Source organism: Rhynchophorus ferrugineus, unplaced genomic scaffold, assembly GCF_030347505.1.
Source record: "Rhynchophorus ferrugineus isolate W39M unplaced genomic scaffold, kcgeb_rfMv2 rfM8, whole genome shotgun sequence".
NCBI classification, from domain to species: domain Eukaryota; kingdom Metazoa; phylum Arthropoda; class Insecta; order Coleoptera; family Curculionidae; genus Rhynchophorus; species Rhynchophorus ferrugineus.
The window spans coordinates 6,432,846-6,457,026 of NW_027472587.1; the positions used below are offsets into that span (position 1 = coordinate 6,432,846).

Consider the following 24,181-nt stretch of genomic DNA (forward strand, 5'->3'; position numbering starts at 1 on the left):
AATGACATCTGTGATTCTATGGACCCTGTTAATTCTTGAATTCACCACTTTTTCTACAATTGGTTTTAGTTTTTTCGACAAGAACTTTTCAAATACCTTAACTATTATTGGTATCAGTAAGTTAGTTCCCCAGATTTTGGTATCATGATCATTTCAGCCATCTTCCAAACATCTGACAAATATTTTAGCCAAAATGCTATTTTAATCATGTGATATATAAAAATAAATAACATGTTAAAGTTTTAAAAAGTTATAATTAAACATATTAAAATTATACTTCAAAATATGATCCATTTTGTGATGGACCTTAACATTTTTATTACACCAGAGACTAAGATAATACCTTAAATAAAAACCTGAACATTTTACCAGCTTCCTAACTAAGTGTGACTAATGTGAATGAGTGAGTGATGTGAGTAACCAAGCTCAGACTCAGACCACATGTCTTCTCAGATGACGTCTAAGTTGTAAAATCTAAATACATTCCACATAAATTGGTAAAACACTATATAATATAACAATATAAAATCCAACATTTTGTTACATTAATTGATTTTACAATCTGCGAAAAAAAATTAATGATATGTGATTGGCAAACCATTTAATTAATTAATAATAAATATATATGATCGGATTCAATGATTTATAATATAAAAAATTACATGATGATTTCTTATATTATATTAATTTAAAGCTTTTAGTAGTTGAATAGACCCGAATCAACTATAATGTCTCAAATATAAAATCTCAAATAAATAAAATGTGGCGACAAAAATTGAAAGTAATGAGTTCTCTTGATCCTTAAAATATTAATTTATGTTCTTATGAAACTTTAACTAAGCTTACTGTAGAGGCACTAAGTGTTTTTGTTCAATAAACTGGTGTGCTATAGAATAATTTTGATATCTATACAAAATATTTTTAATATATGGCGTAGTTTTATTTTTGACTCATGTGAAGTTTGATTTTCACACATTTGTATTGCTTTTATAATTGTTACAGTTTTTTTAATGATTGGTGAGATGAAATTCGTTATTCTGTTTTAACGCTCGTCCTCACTGGCTATCACATAGCTATAACAAAAGTGACCAAGATATGTTCTTAGAATTTCTAAGTCAAATAATCCACTTCAAGCCATCTAAAATATTCACCACTAGTTATTATATCTTTATTATTTCCATTTTAACTCTAAGTGTCAATCAATACGAATTTTACCCTGTCAATTTTGCGTTGCAGCGAAAGAAGAGACACAATTATACCAACAAAATAACTCTTTCAATTTCTAGCCTAGTTGCGAAAAGATAATGAACAATCACTATACAAATATTTATCTATAAAAACTATATTAACTTTATTTTCATATATAAAATATAACATAAACGTTATAGTGATCTATCACAATAACAATTTTAATACTTATATCGAAAAGTTATTCCTCAGTATTATACATCATAAAAAAATATAGAAATAATCTGTCTTCTAACAATCTCCCTCACTCAGTACATCAAACATGATTAAATAATATAACCTTTCCATCGCCTTATATATATATATCATCGTTATAAAATAATAAGGCATAATTTTTCTAGATTATCAACATAAAAGCTTCAATATTATATGTTTTTTTACTATGTCTGCTTCCTCAGTCTCCTCCAAGGCCTCAGAAACATGTTCCTAACAATACCAATTTTTTCCATTGCTATACCAGCCACCAATTTCTCCACACGTTTGATGGCCTTTACCTAGAAACACAATCAAAACATGATGGGGATGAGATTAGTTTTACACTGTTCCATGATTGTTAAAACGATAATGTTATATTATCATCGACAACACAATTAATGGGCTTAATGTTTGGGGAAGAAGGGAGTTCGAATAATCTTGCTCTAGTTGAATATTGCTCATTTGAAAATAATTTGTGATTTTTGGGCACTATGGCTTGGTGTAATTAACACCGAGAATTATATGCAGTAAATCCTATAGTATTAAAAATTGACAAAAATAAATATCATAAGCATTTTTTCTTAATGTATAATAGAAATATTCAAACTATTTTCAAATAACAAAATTTTGTAATATCTGATATTAACTTGTAATTTTTAATCAGCTCTTTCATATCTACCTTTATGTAAGATAGCCTTGTTAAAAGAGATAAAACCGGGAATAATGAGCACCCATAAAGATACCACTAGACAAAACAATAATCATTATTAACACAAAAATGGGACATAAACAACAATTATAGTTTTTTTACTATTGTTTATCTACCATTCAAATAAAAAAAACGTTTTGTTAGAAGAACGGAAGAAACGTGACCATTATCTATTTTTAGCTTAAAATTTATGGGCATATTTAGATTTTATATCTTATTTTTGATTTAAATTGCTTGTTCTGAATTGAAGGTCTAATATTTCAATAGAAAAACTAATAAAATTATGTTTCAGTTAAATTGATATAAAATTTTTATTAAAAAATATGTTGAAGTTGCTATGAAGCTTAATCTCTATGGAGGAAATTGTGGAAAAGTGGAAAAGCCAAGCTGATAGATAGAACTGTTAATATCTTTTACCAGCAGATGCAATTAAAATGGAAAGGAAAGTGGAAAATTAAATAGAGTGATATCAAGGTGGTCTTAATATAGTTTAACAACGGCTCAAATTTTTACACTTCGGTAAGTGGCAGACAACAGTAGAAATCAAAATTGTCGTCTGGCATTTTAAATAAGCATTATTTAATGGAGATAGGAATGTTAACCAAAAAATGGACAGAGAAAAAAACAAATAAATCAAGTTAAAATGTCATGGGGACAAATAGAGAAAAGCTTAAGACAATAAGTATTATACTTTATCAGCAGTATTTTTTAATTTATGATATTGTTACAGAAGGTTGTCAAGAATCAGGAAACTAGGTGATATAAATAATCTCAGCAAGAAATAAAAATAAGTCAACAAAAGGAACAAGAAAGGTGGAAGAAGTAGCGAACAACTAAGGTCTTAGAATGAATGAGAAAAATAGGAGCTAATGAAGTGGATAACAAATGTGAGATTTCAAGGTAACAGCAAGAGCATTTAAGTTGAATAGAGAACAGTGATATATATGAAAGAACCGTAAAAGCAGCAAAGCGTATTTGCGTGGAATAGAATATGAAAAATCTACTAGTCAGTAATCCGGTCAATAGTCAGCTTAATTCAATATTTAAGCTCATGAAAATGCTTGCAAGCTGAGAGATTGGAGAGAACCACTATTTAAGAGAATATAGGGAGGAAAAAGTGAGGGGGAGATTCAGTTGTTTGGCCAACTGACATTTACCAACGTAGCGTGAGCACGAATTATGAAACAGTTGCGAGAAAACAGACCAAGACAGCGTCAACAAAATATTACCAGGAGAAAAGGGGAAGATTCACCACGGAACGTGGAGAGGAAGGAGAAAAATGAGGAGAGTTGGAATCAGAGACTGGGCAGAAGTGACAAGGAGCCGAACCCAATCCATTTTAAAGATTTGATCTGTCCTTCGGTGAAAAATCTGCATTGCTGTTGATTAATATTACTGATTTACAACTTGTAATAATAATATTATTGATGATTTGCAAAAATTAGTTAAATATAAACTAATTGCCTTCAATTTTTGACTTCAACTCAAGGCAGGCAAATTACAATTTCAACCATATAAATATTGAAAGAAGAAGAAGAAGAAGTTGTAAGTTCTCAACTAGCCTTAAAAAATTATACCAAGTGCTGGAATATTTATGCAATATTATACGTAAGCTTTTACAGGGATTGTGGAGTTAAAACAAAAATTACTAGTTACAGTACGATTGAACGAAATGAATATGGATGCTCATTGAGAAAAATGGCCTAAATATAAAATTGAAATCTAATAAGATTTTTTTAAATTTAACAAGAGATCAAGAAAAACTAATTTAACTAATATTATACACAATTTTAGAATATAATTTTGATATTAAAGTACACGAATTCGTTAAATTTAGGTTTCAAATTTGGCATCAAATATCATTTACTATTATTGTAAGATAATTTGTATAAAAAATAATAACTTGACATAAACTAGAGCTCGACTTATTTGATGTTCAAAGGTCGGGCCAAATTTTTTAATACAACTTCGGCCACCTCGGCCCCTGTTTCTAATACCCTGGTGCTGATAGCCCCCAGACCCTTAACAAAGTCACTCACCGTGGCATCGATGTTAGATCCCAGGTTAATTTTTGGTATCGGCCCGATCGGTATGGGTGAATTAGTAAAAAATGTGTTGAGGGGTATTAGGCCGGGGATTGAAGCTGGTGGCGTGTTGGCTGGTGATTTTTTTGATGTGGATGCGGGTGGTTTTGGCGTGGACGGTCTCAAGCTACTACTGATGACGCTTGGTGATTTTGATGACGATGATGATGATGGTGGTGATCGTGTGACTTCACTGTGTGGCTTGGGTTTCTGAGTTGTGGAGGGATCTGCTTTGGGGTCTTTTAAAGGAGGTAATGCTCCGTCGATGGTGTTATCTGTGGGCTCGTCGTTCGAAGCAAATCTACAAATAAATGTATTGACCATTAATATGCCATAATATACAGAAATAATAACAAGTCAATTGAAAAGTTCCCCGGCCTACCATAGTAAAACATATTTTTTTAGAAAAATTAGTCTTTATTTAATATAATTCCTTTCAAGGATGAATACACTTATTATAACAACCCTCCAACTTTTCGATACCATTTTTGTAGTACGATTTATCCTTTGGTTCAAAACACGCCTCAGTTTCGGCGATCACCTTTTCATTCGACGAAAAATTTTTCCCAGCAATGTTTCATCCATTATCACATATCGACGCAAAAACTCGACTTTACTACGTATTTTAACACTGCTCCGAATCATCAACTCGTCGTTGTTTTTGGTCAAAATTGTGCTCGCGCGGCACCCACTTTGCACAGAGCTTTTTATTACCCAAATATTCGTGAATGATATGATGTACACGTTCAGTTGATATAATTAGAGTGTCTGCTATTTCATTCAATTTCAATTTACGGTCATTCAAAATCATTTTGTGGATTTTTTAAAATGTTTTCGTTGGTTGTTACCGCTTTTGGGAATCCACTGCGTTCACCATCTTCGGTGCTCATTTCACCACATCTAAACTTAGCATACTTATCCTTGATGGTTGATTTTACTGGGGCAGTGTCCGGAAACTCGGTGTCAAGCCAAGTTTTTGCTTCAGCTGTATTGTTTCCCTTCAAAAAACAATATTTTATCAAACGCGAAATTCCTTTTTATCCATTTTATTCGCAATAACAAAAGCTGCTTTACTCAAAATGCTATAATTCACAAACTAATGATCCAACAGCTGTGAAATTTATACACACATCTTTTGAAGGTTCAGGCTAATTAAAAAATATATGGATGTAATTGTAGTAGCGCCATCTATGTGTCAGGCCGCGGACTTTTTGAATTGACCTGTGAGTACTAATCCAGGTTTATGTCATAATTAATTTCGTTTAGATGTATATAATTATTTTTTACCATTATATGTTATAGGATTATAATTATATTAATTATTAATTAATTATATCAATATTCAGAAAGAAAAAGAAACATACAGTTTAAGAAAACTAACATCGTCCATTAAGCTACCCAAAAATAACAATAAAAAGATACAAGTTGAAATTTGATAAAATTATAATATTAGGTGCTTGCTTCAGAATACATTCTAATCGTTTTTTCTTTAATTTTAAAATTATATTTATTGAAAAAAAATTATTAATAGATATATTGATAAAAATATTCTCCATTATTTTCAGTCAGCGATGCAATAATCAATCTATTTTTGAACTTAATCGGAAGTCTATGTCTGGTGTATGTCACTCTGTATCTGACAGAACTTCAAATTTGAGTTTCAATAATGTATCATTCATAATTTATGTAACTTGTATCTCAGCGCTGCCATACAAGAGGATGATTTTTTTATTTTATTTATTTAAAACCCTTTTATTCGCCTTAAAAGCTTCGATGTTGCCTCCATGAATTTTCGGTCTTTTTCTCTCAAGATGAACTTTATGTTTAACGATGTTTACATTTCAAAGATACTATTTTTAAAAAGCAAAGTCTCAAATTAATTAATTATAAACATTTTTGCGATAGATTTCTTGCTAAATATCAATCAATTACTAAATACAAATATGATGACATTTCCTAATTGGTGGTACTGGAAAGGTACGTGCTGTTATTAGTTGGTAAAACGATTAAAGGTTAACATCACACATTTAGAGCAGTAATTTTGCAGGATAACAATTTTTCGACTCATGTTACCTGATTATTTGAAATTATTTTTGAGTCAAAACTCCTGAAATATGATGGAAAAAATTATTTTTGCCTAAAAAGAAATATATATGTATATATAATATTAATGATACAAACTCATTAATGGAACCTAAAAGCGGCATTCTTGTAATATCTATATAAATAAAAATGAATCGCCGATATGTATCTACGCGCATAATTTCAGAATCATTGTACCAAATTGGATAATCCTTTTTTTGTTGTGTTTGTTATTGTCAGACAGATAAAGCCTGAACAAAAAAAATTAAATGGCTTGCGATAAAGATTTTTGCATTTAAGTCTCATAATATGAAGAGAGTAACCCAGAAAAAAGTTGACAAAATAGTGACATATTGGTTCAAATTGGTTTAAATCAAAATTGTCAATGCAAATATATTAATACATTCTTTGAAGAGCATAAAAATAAGGAGGGGATTTATAAGCTAATTCAAAATGCTATTACATATACCCTATAGAATCATCATGAACTAGCATAGAGAAGCTCTTATAAAATATACTTTGAACCTTTGAAATAACTCCTTATCTATCAGGATCTGCTTTCAAAACATTTTCTATGTACTATTCGTAAATTTAACTTTATTATTTTTGCGCATGGGGCATGTATACTTAATTTTTGTTTCTTTTATACCTAGAAATAAGAATAAAAACAATAAATAATTCTGCATTTGACTTTATATGAGAAAACATGCTAAAAACCAACTCAATAAAAATACATAAAATTTGTACATAAAAATGATTTATTAAAATATTACTTTCATTAATGATTTATTTGTCCTAAAATAGAGCCCAAATGTTTAAAAATGAATAGTTTTACTTTCCCTGTCAACATGTTCAACAAACGCTCTCGCATCATCCCAATATCATCCCATCATGTTTTCAGCATACTGGATATTTGAACATCAGAATCAAGTAGATTCAATTGTTTTAACTGTAATGCCAAGAACTCTCTTTTATTTTTTGTAATGTTTAAGCCTCTTATTTAGTCATTGAGACCTTCAAAGTTGACGAGGTACCAAAGTTGTATTTTTGGTTCAGATTCAATACCGAATTCGGAATGTACGGATATGGATGAACTCCGTGATGGATGGTTACGTTGAGAGAGTAGTTGATTTTCCAATACAGGATGAGCAGGTATAGGATTTTTTTATATGGTGTTGGAGCGGATATCGATGGTAGATCAGAATAAGATGTTTTCTTTAAATTTTTAACATTGAGTGGATTTACAATGTAAAAACTACAATCGTGCGATGGTCATTTGGTTCCCTCCACATTCTTGGCACTGCAACTTCATTTCTCTTTTTAGACCTTTGTACCACCTTACTATAAGACGTAACACATAACTTAATGAATAGTTCCATACAAAAAAAACAAGAAAATAAATCAGAACATATTTGCAAGGGTTACATAAACAGGTATATTTAAGTAAGCTTGATAGGCTTCGAAGATCTTTGAATTTGAAATATTAACTGTAATACTAAAATACAGACCTTTGTACACATTTTAGCGACGCTAGAAACAATACCCCTCGGCCTCATAGGTCTGTTTCGACAGCGAGAGCGCGCAAAAACAGATATTAATGGGGCATGAAAATCATAGACAACAATCATAACACATAGATGGCATTAGTTTTATTGCATTCACCACTTTTTCAGTTAGTACTTACCTTCAAAATAAAGCTATTGAAATTTAATGATATTCTATTCATAAGTTTGTTCGTTAATATGCTAAAAGTGACACTACTTTTGTCATTTTCAAAATATCATTCGTGTTTGACCAAAAACAAATTCGTGTTTAATTTTACACTGCTTCTTGATGACAAAAAATACCGTTCAAGCGAAGTTGTCGTAGAGACACCGATGATGCAGAACGCAGTGGACGTCCAAATGAGGTGGTAAAACCAGCAAACATAAAAAAATCTACAAAATCGCTTTGAATGATCCAGAAATTAAGTTCCGTAAGTTAGCTAACATCGTAAAGATATCAAAAGAACGTGTTGGTTTATAGTTCATGAGCATTTCACTATAAGAAAGCTCTGTTTAAAATGGTTTGCTCACTGCTGACCAAAAACAAGAACGTGTTGATTTTTGAAATGTTTCATGAAAATAACGCACAGTGACTGAAATCTACATGAATTGAACTTCAAATTGCTCTCACATCCACTGTATTCTCCAGATTTGGCTACCAGCGTTTACTGGCTGTTTACAAATCTCAAAAGAATGCTCACCGGTAAGAAATGTTGCTCAAATGAAGGTTACGGTTATCGCTGAAACTGAAGCCTGTTTTAGGAAAAAGATAAATCGTTCTATAAAAGTGGTATTGAAATATTATGTGGTCCTTAATGGGGATTACGTTGATGAATAAAGTCAATTTTGAACAAAAGAAACGCGTTTTTTTATACGCCCGGGACTTTTCAGCCCATATGTTATATATTAGAATATATTAAGTAAAACCGATGCGCAAGAAATTTTAATTTCGTTGTAGACCAGTGTATTGATATTTTCAAATTCCGTCTCCAGGAACAAAAGAAGTAAAGATTTTGAATTTCTGTATTTCTGTTATCGCCAGCCAAATAGGCATCGGCTATATTGCATGCAATCACTACTATCAAATTTTAAATCATTACCTATTAACTATTACCACGGACTCTGTCACAGGTTTGGCTGGCGTTACTTGACCGGATATTTGCTCAAACTTCTTCACAAAAACATCATCTGGGTCCCATTGATGAGACAATTCATTCCAAATTTTGGGATATTCTTTTTTCAGTCTTTTGATGGCGCGTAAAGCGACGGCTTTTTGTTTCTCAGTGCATCGCCCACAGTTGGATTGTAATGATTCAGGAAGGATTCCTAAAAAATCAGAAATAAGTGAATTTGATATACAAGTGCAGCTAACGGTGTTATCGCAATTGTTTCTTACGCAACATCGGCAGTATGTTCATTATTCGTGCCGCTGTATTGGTATTCAGTGGGAGTGGTGGTGAAATAAATAATAATATGTTGCAAACGGCAGATTTATTTTGTAACAGTCTTCAGTGGAGAAAAAAAATGTTAATGTGAAAATATCGAGTTCACATACATAAACTTTAAATAACTTTTTTATATTTAATTTTATTTACGTTCAAATACTGGGAAAACTTCACCAAAGGAATGTTTATATTAGATTATTATAAACTAAGAGCTAGCAACGTTTTTGAAAGAGAATTTCAGATAAGCTGAATGTATATATATATATATATATATATATATATATATATATATATATATATATATATATATACATATATATATATATATATAAATCTCGTGTCACAGTTTTCGTTTTTGATGAAATTTCATTGCAACGTTTTGGCGTCATATATGTAGATGACGTATGTTTACCGCTACTTTGGATAGACTATAGCTTGTGTTTTTCTAATATATTTTGTAGCTATTACTTTGAAGTATTAGTACTTCAGGAAATAACAATGTAGAATTGGGAAATAAGTTTTCTGAAACCAAATTACGCATTTCATTAAACCAATTAATTATCTATAATTATTATTTCATATGAAAAGTGAAAATTGTTAATGTTAACTGAAGAGGAAATGATTTATATAAGTAATATTTATACATATATTGTCTCCAATTATTCCAGTGCAACCAAATTTCTAGTATATTCCAATTTAAATTTATACTATTGACCTAATGAAAAAGTTTTCATATTTGTTAAACGTCAGTTGTCAGATTAGATATTGTTGTTTTAATGTTTTTTTATTTTTGATTAAAAAATGTTTTAATATTAAATTAATGTTAAAATATATTTTTAATGTTCATTCAAGATGTTCAAAAAGTATTCCCTGGTGGGTGTCTCTGTTGTTCTGAAGCGCATAATTTAGTCGCAACTTCTTATATGGTAAATTGCCTTCTAAGTAAGACTATTCGGGTTACAAGGATTACTGTTAATATTTCTACTATTATTATTAGCACCACGTGTTGTCACATGTTATCTAACTCTTCCGTTGGAAACTTGGCATTGTTGAAAATCATTTTCTTCAGAACATTTTGTAATTTGACCGTGATTTGTAACAGTAATAATTTACTTATAGTAACGTGAAAATTTTGTTTAGGCAAAAAATAAATTAAATTTTAAAAAATATTGTGCATTTATTTTACTTTTAGACGCTAAAAAACTAGTATAACGAATTCAATGATGGCCGGCGCTCCCTCCAAGACGAATTCCATGAAGACGAAGAAAATATCGATGGTTTGCGTGATCTTATAAAGCAAGATCGTCTTGTGACATGCCATTAAAGTGAGACATCCTTGGTTAATTCGACAAGCATTAACAATATATGTCATTATATTACATAGAGTGATAAGATTCATAAATTAGAGGATATTTGACATATACGTAGTGCGAAATAATGTGGGAAATTATAGCGAAAATAAAGCTATTTTCATTTTAAACTCAGGAACTTATTGAATTTACTAACTTACCTGAAGCATGTCTGAACTAAACCAAACATTACAGCAATGAGCCTTGAACAGATTTCTTTGTGCTAATCAACATTAGTCTATAAATATTTAAGTAACGTTAAGATATACCCAAAAGCAACAGAAGAAATATTAATTTGTATTTAAAAAAATAATATTTATTTCACCCACTGTATACGTATTTATTATATATTATCATCTACATTTAATTTATAATTTTAATAAACATGTCTAAAAAGTAGGTCCAATTAACCGAAACATAGAAATACGAGCTAGTTTTCCAATATGAGGTCAAATAAACAATATATATCAGACTCTTTTCATGCTTGCCTTATTTGCTTTTATGACCTAGAACTGCACTTGAGTTGCAAGTTCCTATGTTTCATTTTTCTTTCTCCACCAACATCGCATGAAAATATTTTTTAATCAGGATTTCATTCATTTTAATGCCATTCGTGTAGTCAATTTTAAATTTGATGAACACATACTTTTAATTGAAATATATGCTAATATCTTGCAAAGAAGAACACGCAATAGTTACAACTAAAGAAATCTGTTGAATAAAATTCACATGGAAGCTCAAAACAATGTATGATCGTCCTTGAACTTAAGATTAACTAGAAACAAGAATTACGATTAAATCCTAATTTATAACATAACTGAGTGTTGACATAAGTGAAAGGAAAAAATGATGATTCAATATTTCTTTCTATCAGTATTTAATGTATTATCCGATGATAACTAATACTTTCGTTTAGGGATAATAAAATTAATTAATCAATAAACATTCATTTGGATTGTTGGCATTTAATTTTCTTGTGTTTTAATACGCAACAGGTCGGTAACTATATCGATTAAATTGCATATTGCATACATCATTAAAATGACTGGCTGTAAACCGTGCTTTAGTATTAGAGAGTTGGTTTAATATCACACAGTTGACCTTATTTTCTACTACAGAATGACCGTTCAACTTAATGTAATATTATAATAATTTCTACACTATATATGTTTATCTTCGTCGTTAGGTTGACATCAGGAAAGCGAATTGTTGAACGATTTAACAATAGTGGCGGTAACATACAGGGTTTTCATTAAGGGCGTTTGAACGCGAAATGGAGGTGTGATACTGAGTGACAAATATTATTCTCTAATTTAATCTTTTTAGAAATCTAAAAATATAGCTATAAAAATGTTAATGTGGTCCTACATAATTTCATAAATAAACTTTGTGTTTATTTAACATTGTAATTTTCCATGGTTATTTACCAAACAATTATTACTAATAGCTAAATCTGACGGTGCTATTAGATTTGCATGTATTCTGATCACTTATCACCTTAAAAAGGCATTTTTCAATAAGAGTTGGTATAACATCGCGATACCATAACGAAAGAATGATGTTAGTTTGGCAGCGATTAGACCACCGATCCGTTTTGGTACTTTCAGCATTTTGAAACCATGCGTCAGCCAAGTCATGCTGCATCCCTCTGAACAAATGAGAATCAGAAGGCGCTATGTTTGGTAAGTATTCTGGGTGTAGCGGAACTGGAGACCTGTTTAGTTACATTTTTAACTATCTGATAGATATCGCTGATCAGAATACATGCAAGCATCTAATAGCTTCATCGACATGACGTGCATATTATGATAATATTGTATATATTATTGTAATATATATCTTCCTAAATTTCAATATACTTTTTGATATGTTGACTTTTGAAAAAATTTCTTTCTTAATGTATAATATAATTTTTTTTTATCATTCTGGTGGTAAATCAATTTGCGATGCAAGAAGACCTAGAGTTCAGAGGAAGCTAAAACGGGATATTTTTTCATGGATTTTTATACCCAGTTGATTTAAAAGTCTAGAATAAAAAAAATGAATTTAATTTTTTCCTAGTTTAGAGTTACAAAAGTTACTTAAAAAAAAACAACTTTTTTGATCAATTTTTGAAAATGACCTTGAACCTTAACTCTAAACATTGTGATTAAATCATCTTTAAGTGATTTTAATTCTTAATTTTTATTCATTTAGCTGCACTCCATGAGCCATATACCCAACTTAAGGTGCGTTTAAAATTTTCAAACTAAATTTAGTTAACAGTACTAATTGGTTATGATTTTATGAAGGAGAAATAAAAAAATTGCGTTGTATATTTAGATCTACTGTTGACGAATAGATGGTGTTCCGCAAACTTATTGAGTCTAGTAACCAATAATGCCTTCAAAAATTAAATGATTATGACAGAACTAAATAACATTGTAACGCCTTATTATCAAATTATTCAAATTATTGATTATTAACGCATATATTACTTAAAATTGTTTAAAAGAAAGTGCGTTTCACGATGGTTATTCAACTTTTGCTTGATAAATACGCGTTAATGTTCTAAACTAAACCAAGAAAACGTAAAAAAAGTTATAGTCGTGTTGGTTTTTGGTCAATTTTAATTAAAATAAGTGTCTGAATCGAAATTTAAGATTGTCTTAAACGTGTGAATCTTTTCTGAGAGATACACTAAACATTAAAAAATTGTAGGACAATAAACTGACTCATTATCATTTGTTATTGTAATTATTTATTAGATAGATCTTTTAAACTATATCTTCCTCTTATTAACATTTACGGTTTATTTGTGTTAGTGTTAATGCTACACGGAGGCTTTGAACCACGGTCCTCGATTATCCTGTATGTTATATTAGATGAAAAATATTTTAACCTTCTTTTAAATCCATTAATTAACAGTTATTTTATCCCGGTTTTTTTATGCCTGATGTTTCATGTTTGTTCAATGAAATTTATTCTACTCAGTGGCTAAATATTCACAAAAACAACACCATAATATTATTACTGTATATAAATTATACTACAAACAAATTAGGCTGCATTTTTGATAGAAAGAAATAGGTGCAAGATGACTTATATTATAACATATACATATTAATTAATTGTATTGGTTTTTGGTAAAATTAAACAGGGAAAATGTAATTCCGTTTCTTCCTAATAGATAGCTTTAAAGTTGCATATATATAACACTTATTTAATGAAATCATAGCGCCTTTTAACAATTTGGATTATGTAGCATTATTCGTTTAGACAGTCAACAGTTATTCTGCTTTGAAAATGGAGATTCCAAGATTTGAATTGGAGTGCTTAATTTAACGCCATTGTCAGAATTGGCTTGTTTGTTCTCGCAATGGAAATTTCCATGTTAATGATAAATTAAAATTAAACCTGGATGATCAAAGTTGATACAATTATTAAAAGTATCAAGGTAGACTAGCATATTTCATCTTACAACATCACTACGAAACTAAAAAAAACCACCATAAAACAGATTCAAACTATATACATAAGATTGAATATCAGAAGAAGCTAGATTCTTGTCTACATGAAGTAATAGCGAAAAAAATATAGAAATAATATTTGAGAATCTCCAATAAATTTCTCAAATAAGCTCAAATAAAAAGAAATCAAGCCATTATGGAAATAAATATATAACAGAAGAGGAAAACCACGCACGACAATAATGCACGAAAAAGCTTCACCAATTGTTTTGAAGCTAATGAAAGCTAGTATTTAGTGGAGTTGGAAAGGAATTGTTAATGAGCTGCTCGAACCCTAATTGGTTACTTCGCAAACCATTAATTCTCTTGCTCTCTGCTGTCAACAAAAGTGTGGTCTTTTATCGCTAGCAACTGTAGATCATGTACATCTACATATTTATCTCAGCTTTTCCAAACCAAAAGATCTCGAAATTTATGCAATGGATTTACCAAAAAAAAGTGAAATCAATAATCAATAAAAATCAATACATTCCCTTTCATCAATTATAATATTGTAGAACTATTTAGAGTATATATACTATATATATATACTATATTTAGAGTATATATACTATATATATACTATATTTAGAGTATATATACTATATATAATCTATTATATATTACTTGGCCGGTACTGTTTACCTTTGTTGATTGGATCTTAGATATTGTTTTTAAATAGTTTTGATTTAGCACTACGCGACTGTCATATTAAATGCTTTTACTTGCGTCAATTTTTTCTATATATAAACAACACGGAAATCCCAAACGGCAATGTAAATAAACATACGATTCATTCATATATTTAAATCTTATTTCATGAATCTAATATGGTTTTTAATTAGTAGTACTTTCAGATCTCCATGTGTGAATCATTAAAAGACTACTAGGGCACAGATTAATTAAAATTTCAGTTTTTATCGACCTAACAGCAATTTTTATTATCATAAATATGTATAAGGTCTAATAGTGAATTCAAAATATAATCTGTTTACTAATTATCCCAAATTGATGTTTTTAGCATTGTTAATAATATTTAAATATATTTAATACAGTTCCACTAATTACAAATAAGTGGCAGCTATCCAAAATAATCTAAATATTATTATAACTTAATATGAAGAAAGTATAATTACCTTTTTGAAACCAGCAATTATCTTAAAATTCTAGCAAATCTATATAAAGGCAAAGTAAAACAGTGAAGTATAAATTGCCTACAAACATATATTAGTTAGATTTTTATTTTTTTTAATTGTTTCAGTTTCATGTTTCAATTTTCTAATGCTTTCACTTTAAAAAGCATTTAGTGAGGGTAATTAAAATATTTTCCATCGTTTTCTATCTTTTTGGGCAACATCACTATAACGATACTGAGTCGAAAGGATGATGTAGATTTAGCGGCAATCCAACAACTTTCACACTTTTTCAGCATTTCGAAATCATATGCCAAGCACCTAATAATAAAGTTGACTATTTTATGTCTGATAACGATGGAGCATATTGTGTATCAAAAACTGGAACACTCAGGATAAAAATAATTTTGTTAGAATACACTTATATAAATAATATAAAATATTAATTACTTTAATACATTAACTTAGAAAACTAAAGTGTTGTTTGTAAATAAACAACAGTCAGTTCTTTGCGATATATTGAATGAAGTTGTGGAGAAAGAAGAAGATAAGTGTGTAGAATGTGGAGAAACCATTTTGAAACTTTCTTTACCAATGACTAACTTTAATATATCGTTTGTCAGCTCTGAATTCATGAATACTGTACTAAATATAGAATTCGACGGAAAACAGTTAAGTTAAATTTGTTGAATGAATTTGTTGAACAAAATGTTGCAAGATTATAATAAGCTTGAACAGCTTAATGTTAGTCGAACGTTTCTCCATTATTTCCCATACCAATATAAACTAGGTTTCTTTTGTTTTGTGTTCTGCAGTAGTTAATTAAACGATTAAACCTTGATAAGTCAAAGTACAAAATATATTGATTGCATTTAATTGAAAATATAAAAACAGAAATTGTTTTTATTATACCGTTTAGAAAATAATTAATTCCTCTTTCTAATCACTTCTTGATACTAACGTAACATACGAAATTTTGGTACATACGGTTGATAAATATGTTACTCGTCATTTCTCACTACAAATTAGAGTGCTACATATATTTTGTTACATCATATAACAGGAAATGATATTTCTTACGTTTGAAAATAATACCCAATAATGTGTGTGATGAATTATCGTATATAGGTGAAAATATATTAGGAACTGAATTAAACCACTATTAGAAAGTAGTTCAAAAATTGAACGACATAAATATTACGTGAGCAATCCAAATTTTAGGAAGCAAATTTAAAAAAATATGATGAAGACATCAGACATCATGAAATATAACATCGTTAAGATAATTAATAGACATATATTTGACAATTTAACAATATAAAGAGTTTAAAAGCAAAACATGCAAGTTAAATTGTGTATTTTTGTGATCCTTGTTTTTTTTTGGAATTGTGCTTATCGTTGATATGGACCTTTTGCTGATCGTCTTTTGGGCTTGGTTGCTCCAAGTGATCGCAAACTCAGAACTTACGGTACGTACACTTAAATATTTTATTAGCACAACCAGGTTCAAAGGAGGTCCAGCAAAAGGACCGTATCAGCAGATAATAACTTTCTCTATCAACTGTCAAAGAGCTTCACAAACATATTTAGTGATCAAATCCCGCATTCATGATGCATGATAGGAATATGCGATAGTCCCAGTCGCAGCCCCGGATAGGAACGTCGACCGCGAAGAATAATATCGATATTTCGATATATCGAAATTTTTAAAAAAATATTGATATATCGGCGAATAAAAAATGTCGACATCAAACCACGCAAGTTTTTTTAATCTTTTTATTTATCTTTACAACTAAAAATTCGATATTCTCCTTTACGACTATCGATACTTCTTTGAAAAAATATCGGGCAAAAATTTATATATTTTAGCATCCCTAGTCCAGGGTCTCTATCATCCGTAAACCAGCTGGCCCTTAACCCAAAGCAACATCAGCTAAAGACCGTTTAAAGTATCTGAACAAGAACAAGACAGAAATCTGAAGCAACAATATCTGAGTAATAAGTTGGATTCTTTACACAATTCGTACTTTAATTCACTAGTCTTATAAACTGTTTTTGAGCTGTATGAGTTTTCCTCTTAGTTTATTATTTAACCAGTTTGGATTTTATATTTCTTTGGAAAAGATCCTTGCTTTTATATCCTAAAAATGGCCTTTCTTGGTCGATTTTCGATCCGATCTAGCTTATAGAGCCAAACAACAGTTTTCACTCTATATCTGACACCTCTTGTTTTGGTTTAAGGTCATGCTGGTATCTCCAAAGTCCATCTAAAGGACCATATTGTACACATAACATTATATATAACTATTTTATTATATTTTGTGTTTTGTGTTAAATTAAACATAACTGTTTTCTTGATTAGTAAATGCTTTCAGAAAGAACGGTGAAGACTTTATATATAGTTAACGTTGTAAAGTATAGTTTTCTTTCAAAACGAAATTATGATAAAAAATTTATTAAAATATCTAGGAAATAAGCTTTTATATACTTTAAACCAACCATAGAATAGAATAGAACCTAGGTTTCTAATAAAATCAATCTATTAGTATTTTAATAATTTATTATTTAGTAATATTTAATTCCGCTTTATTATTTAATTATTATCAATATCAGCCGCAAAGAACCTCTAACTTCATCAAGTCCAATTGTGATTGAAAACATAGCGTAATATTAGGAACTGTTAATAATGATAATAGTTATGAACTCCCACAAACAGTGAATGTTTAATATCTAGGAATATATTTGAATATATGCTTAACTTAGAAAAAATATATATTAATAAAGAGTAAACAAATTGGATTTGATGTGTGTGAATTAGATGTATTGGCTTAATATCGAAATTATCATTAGATAACAATATTGGGATGTACGAATCGAACTGCGTGGTACTACTAACAAATCTAACATAACCATTCTTTAGAGGTTTCAAAATATATTGTCATTATAGAATGTTAAAATGCATAAGATAATTCATTGATAAGATACATTGATATTCATAAGATAGCTCATTGGGCAGATTGACGAATGCTAGAAAAATAAATTTTTAATTATTATTAAAATGATTAATTACTGCAATTTATTTTTTATTAGATTTATAGCGAAATAAAATAAAGAAACCATTTATTTCATAAATCAAAAATCACCATTTTAAAAAATGGCGAAAATAAATAAATTAATCACTCTATAATATCATTGAATATTATTAATATTCACTGCCAAATAGTAATAAGCAATTTTATAGCACTAGGCAATTATCGTTTGTCCAAAAATGTATTAAAGAGATACACTTTTTCAAACTAGGCTAATTTTTAATTAAATATTAAGATTTATTTATAAAGTATACAGTATATGGTTTAAGTACTTTACTTTATTTGATATTTCTTATGACCAATTTCCAATTTAAGTCAATTTGGTTAAATTTCAAAGATATTTGTTAAGGGTTACTCCGGGATAAAACTATTGTGAATGGTTTTTACGCTTTGTGGTATCTTTTACTATCGACCCGTTAATACTTTTTATTTTTTTAATGCATATCTTGGAATTTGGGAACAAGAAATGCATAATATGCCTAATCAGAATTTTCAAACAAAAATGAGCCGTTAATGTCATTACCCTAAAAATTGTACGAAATTGTAGCGAATTATGTCTGCAAGTTATATTTTACGGAGGGGTTTTAACTATACACTGTATTTTTTTTCCTTGACAAGATTACCTCACAAATGACTTAAACATAAAATATTTTGAGACACCCGCTATATATCAAAAATATAACTTACGCTTGTAATATTAACCCACATTTACAAATATAAGGCTAAGCTTGTTTCCAAATATTATTAAGCAAAATTATTTGCAATGAAAATCTCCAATTAATTATTATTAATATCAATAAAATATTACTAAATATCAATAAGCACAGAAGCAATTTCATTGATCTTTAAACAATAACAATAAGTAGTTTTACAGCATTAAAAATAATTTACACTACACACGTTTTATCTTAAGATTATATTAATTATTTTGCAATAAACAATATTCATAAAAATTAATATATTTTACAGATAAGACGAATAAAAATATTTATTGGGAATAACAAGTAGCTGAAAACAAACGACTAACGCGTTATTATACAACAAATCTCAAGGATTTTGCCGATATCCGCTGACAAATATTAATGGATTATTTAACTGTTTAACATTGAAAGTATTTATAAATACTTCTAAACAGTATTATACTTATTTAACTAGTTTAAAAAATAATGATTCAAAGGCATATGTACATTAATTGCAGAATCTTCTGTCAATCGCAGTCAATTCTGTATATCAATCAATTTTTTACATTCACATCTTACACTATATATGCATAGTCCAATTTTAATTTATAAAATTAATGTATTAATATTGTTTTGTTTTACTTGCTTCAGTACAAGCAAGATGAATGTGAGATAAATACATCAATATGTATTTCCCAAATTAACATTAAATTAGTCTACTTAGTTAAAGGTAAGGTTAGATACGTATACACTATACAACCATACATGCGGTTTGGTTTGGTTCAATTTTCTGATTCTCTTCGTGTTGTCCAGTAGCTTTATTGGTTCTACGTTGCTGTGATTTAGTAACCTTAGATCATGTTTTAAGGCAAAACCATGATAACTTCATAAATCCATTAGATTTCGACATAATTCTGTCGTTTTTGTGGGTTACGTAAAGATAAACATTATTAATAAATCGAAGAACTTTGTTTTGGTATCGTTGAATTACTAGTTGGTTTGATATTTTAGTGCGAAACCATATTTAAACATCATTGAGAAGGATTTACAATAGTCTGATAAACCAATCTGTTTGTTCTAGCTTAAGTTGGAAGTATCTTCCTACTAACCAGTTCTGTTCTATGATTTTGAGTCTGATCTGCTCTGTTTTTTGTTTATCGTGGTGTATTGATAGCAGATTTCCCTGATTTTCCACAATCTTTTCTTGTCATAACTAGTATATCCGTTTAGGTGTCAGACCGGATATTTATTGATTCATTTGATGACTAGTGTATTACAAAAGTATAAAGGTGCCACGAATTTGTTAACAGTGAGTGTTGACGCAATGCATCTACTGAGGAATGCGTTTTATTAAAAAAGGGTCTTTGGGTTTCTTTTCGATCGATATTTTTGTTTATGTCGAATTTTAATTGTTTAGAGAGGGGCCTATCGGCTGGATTATGCATTTCATCTACGTGTTCTAGAAGCTAGTACACTCTAAATAAGTGAAAAAGTTAATGCTGTTTCTTTTTCAAATAGCGACTTCCACTAGACTGGAGTAGTTTTATCCTTGAGTCGTCCTTGACAAGTATCATGGAAACTTAACCACATTTAAGTAAAGCAACCATATAAACTATCAGTAAAATTAGATTGTTTATGAGCTGTCATGAACTTAAGCCATATAATATACACTTTATGGGCAAATCCCAATATTTAATTAAAAACTTGTCTTAAATTAAAAAATTATTTCTTCAATTAATTTTGGGATACCCAATTCTTTTAACATTTATACAATATTATACCATTGTTGTTCACCTTTCCTGAATAAATATAAATATTTGAAATATAAATTATTTACCAATTAATGCTTATTTCAAAATAAAAACCTGTCCAGATATACAGAAAACCGGTATTTCTCTAGAGATTCACAAATAATTGATGTTTTTCACAATCAATTGACAATGCACTGTTTAATTAGATTGAGGGAATGGGTTACTGTCTAGCCAGCCTCAGCAGTCACCAACTTTGATTGTCTTCAACAAATAACCGGAAGTACTATTCTCTTGTATAAAGTAACAATCGTTTAAAAATATTTTCAGGTCTAATTCCAACAATAGTACTGATAAATTTAAGTCACCCGCCAGGAACTTTACATAATGTTAAACTAAAACCTATTAAACTAAAGTACGATGGTTGAGATATATAACATTTATTTTATACAACAGCTGTGACTAAAATAAGACTCTAATTTATAACGAAAATGTATATATTAGGTCCTTGTATGTATTTTCACCATTCATTATTTTCAATTCATTATTTTTCATCAAAGACTTTTACAAAATTATAGTGATACTGCTCTGTCATTTCTCAAAATGATTTCGATATCAATGACAAAGAACGTCCTGTAGAACCAAAAAATTCTAAAGAAAATGAATTGTAAGTCTTTTGAACAACTTAGAAGTTGATAAATAAACTATTTGCAGAGATATATGCGATATGAAAGATTTAATAGCTTTTACATTAATTGAGTGAATAGGTTTCTGTGGCGTATTAGGATAAACAGTAAGTCCATTGGGTTGGACCAATGGGATATTATAAATGGGTTAGTCTAGGAGAGCAATGTTTTTAAATATAGAAAGGGAATATTTAGAACCATAATGTTTTACTATGCAATTGATGGGGCCAGTATAAAGTAGTATATTACGAGCTGCTAAAACATAACGAAGCTTTTACTGCACACGTTTATTGATATCAACTTAACAAATTGAATAAATGCATTGTTACAAAAAAGACCAACAACAGTCAGTAATAGACACAAAATCATCATATATCATGATAGCTGGAATGGAAAATTCTACCGCATCTATAGTACCCACCAGGACATAGCGTCTTCTGTGATTATTACTTGACTATTATTACTTGTTCAGATTGATGTAGCATGGCTTGTCAAGAACACGGTTTCGAAGTGCTAAAATGTATAGATGATTTGATCGCTGGCAAACGAGAAAGATAGAAAAAAATATTATATATTATTAGAAATTATGGAAATATTATCCATTCGAATGTTTCTCGAAAAAACCTTTTTAAAATGAAAAACTTGTCATAATACATGCAATTACCTAATACATATCCTTTAAAAATCTCAGTTATTTACAATTTTCAAAAATTCCGAAATGGTGATAATACCTTACTATTATAGTCTTATAGTATTATATTATATAGTATTATATAAATATATAAATACAAACAGACATCCATATTTTCAATACTTATTAAAAATCAACCAATTCAAGCATTTGTTTTCAAGTAGTGATAAGTACATTTATTTACTTTAGTTTATATTAAACTAAAAGCAAGTATCGTTAAAGTCTCCACAGCACCAACAATTCGCCACTTGCTATACTTGAAATAATTTTTCTTTTTGATTTTAAGTTAAGTAAAAGTATGTTTTATTACCTAAACAAATCAAAATTTGATCAGCTACATACTATTTCAATAATTAATCTCGATGAAAAAATGAGATCACAAGAAATTAAAATTAAAAAGCAAAATAAATAATTTTGTTACTTTCTTAGCAGGGTTGAGCAGTATTTGAAATATTTATAATCTTATACATTTATTTGATAGTAATTGGTTAAAATAGGTAATTGAAATAGTAGGTAGTTCAATTACTTCTTAAGAATATAATTTGTAATTGGAATTTAATTACCCGACGCGAGGACATTTTGTAGTTAGTATTTTAAATAATTATGGCTTCAAAATACACTCGAACATAAATACATTTATAAGTCATAAAAGACTGTTTGCTTTCGATAAATAAGTCATAATTAAATTATTTGTTTGATAAATTGAATAAGACCAACACTTTCTCGGTCATATCACTAGAATAATCTAAAGAATTCATTAAAGTATTGAAGTCACTTGCTACAGCTTGATACAGATACAGTTGCTACAGATTATATTTAGAGCAACTATTGTTAATATGGAAATATTCTGTCAACAGTCCTGTAAGAGACTGTCAAGGCCCATAAGTGCCAGATTTAGATAGGCTGCAGAATTGTAATATGAGGCATTTTAGTTTTATTGCTATTAAATGAGATTTATTAAAAGAGAGTTAAGAAAGAATATTCGATGAGTTTTTTAAAACAGTCACCTGAAATAAATGGCCACATATTGGCGTCATGCTACCACCCTAGTTGCAAAATGCGTTCGTTAACAGAAAGCATCAAAACATGAAAGAAAAAAGAGCAGCAACAAATTCAAAATCTTGTAATTCTTGCCTACGAAGCAAAAAATATAAAGTAATGCCAGGGAGTAAAAAGAGTAGCAGTACTAGTAAAAAAAAGATGATGATTTTATTGTTCTTGGACAATAACAAGAGACTGTCTGATTCTACATTTAAAAATCTAGTGTTCATGAAAGGTTTCCTAAATTCCTCTTTTACTGATTAATAAGCTGGGCTGGTTTTATTCTATTCTTTTAGTTGCCGACTTAGAAAATTGTATTTTGTATTTTATATTTCAAATACACGCCTTTAAAATATTTTGTATTTCGTATTTTAAATACATGGAAGATAGCACTTTGTAATTTGTACTTTAATTAAACCAAAGTTATTATCAATGAATTAACATAAACAAAAGTAAACTTACGTTTTAGTTCCACACCTTCGGTGGGGCAAGGTCCCTTCGACAACAGACACGCGGAATAATAGTTAACCAATCGTCTGTTATTCAAAATCGCCTCCACATCCACATGATCGTATTTGGTGGAATAGTACTGCACCGCTGGTTTGGCGGCGACATAGTCGAGAGTCAAACCGACGAAGACCGAAACGATCAGAATCATCTCGATCGCTTTTTGCTAGGCGAGCGTTCACGTTCACTCGAAGAATTGTCGATGGCGAATGCATATGGTGCGATTTATTGCGACTTTTACGATATAGCGAGGCCGACGTCGCTGGGTTCTTGGATAGTGGAAGAATGGATCTATCACATAACTGCGAGCACCTGAATCATTCATCAATTCTGTCGCCGTTGTTCATCTATAAACACGTGTATCTTAATTGCATTTCGATTTGTAATGTTAGTTTCGTCATTAACTTAATATTTAACCATTTTTCTCTTGCGATGTAGTAAATATTTTGATTATAAATTAAA

At 29.5% G+C, this 24,181-nt stretch overlaps 1 protein-coding gene across 1 annotated transcript; it reads right to left on the bottom strand.

The window, feature by feature from the left end:
• Positions 1-1,326: 1,326 nt before the first annotated feature.
• Positions 1,327-23,941, bottom strand: Csp6 (chemosensory protein 6). Its single transcript, XM_076411726.1, has 4 exons — positions 23,675-23,941; positions 8,963-9,188; positions 4,192-4,537; positions 1,327-1,742 (listed from the first exon to the last, which is right to left on the bottom strand). Exons 1-4 carry the CDS (start codon positions 23,868-23,870, stop codon positions 1,629-1,631), a joined length of 882 nt encoding a protein of 293 aa, XP_076267841.1. The 5' UTR covers positions 23,871-23,941; the 3' UTR covers positions 1,327-1,628.
• Between the last annotated feature and the right edge of the window lie 240 nt (positions 23,942-24,181).

What these genes read in the sequence shown, in the direction of transcription:
- Csp6 (XM_076411726.1), bottom strand. Translation starts at nt 23,870, where the DNA reads ATGATTCTGATCGTTTCGGTCTTCGTCGGTTTGACTCTCGACTATGTC. An exon ending in CGAAGGTGTGGAACTAAAAC is followed by an intron (nt 9,189 to 23,674) that starts GTAAGTTTACTT and finishes CTGATTTTTTAG; the next exon opens with GAATCCTTCCTGAATCATTA. An exon ending in TCCGTGGTAATAGTTAATAG is followed by an intron (nt 4,538 to 8,962) that starts GTAATGATTTAA and finishes ATTTATTTGTAG; the next exon opens with ATTTGCTTCGAACGACGAGC.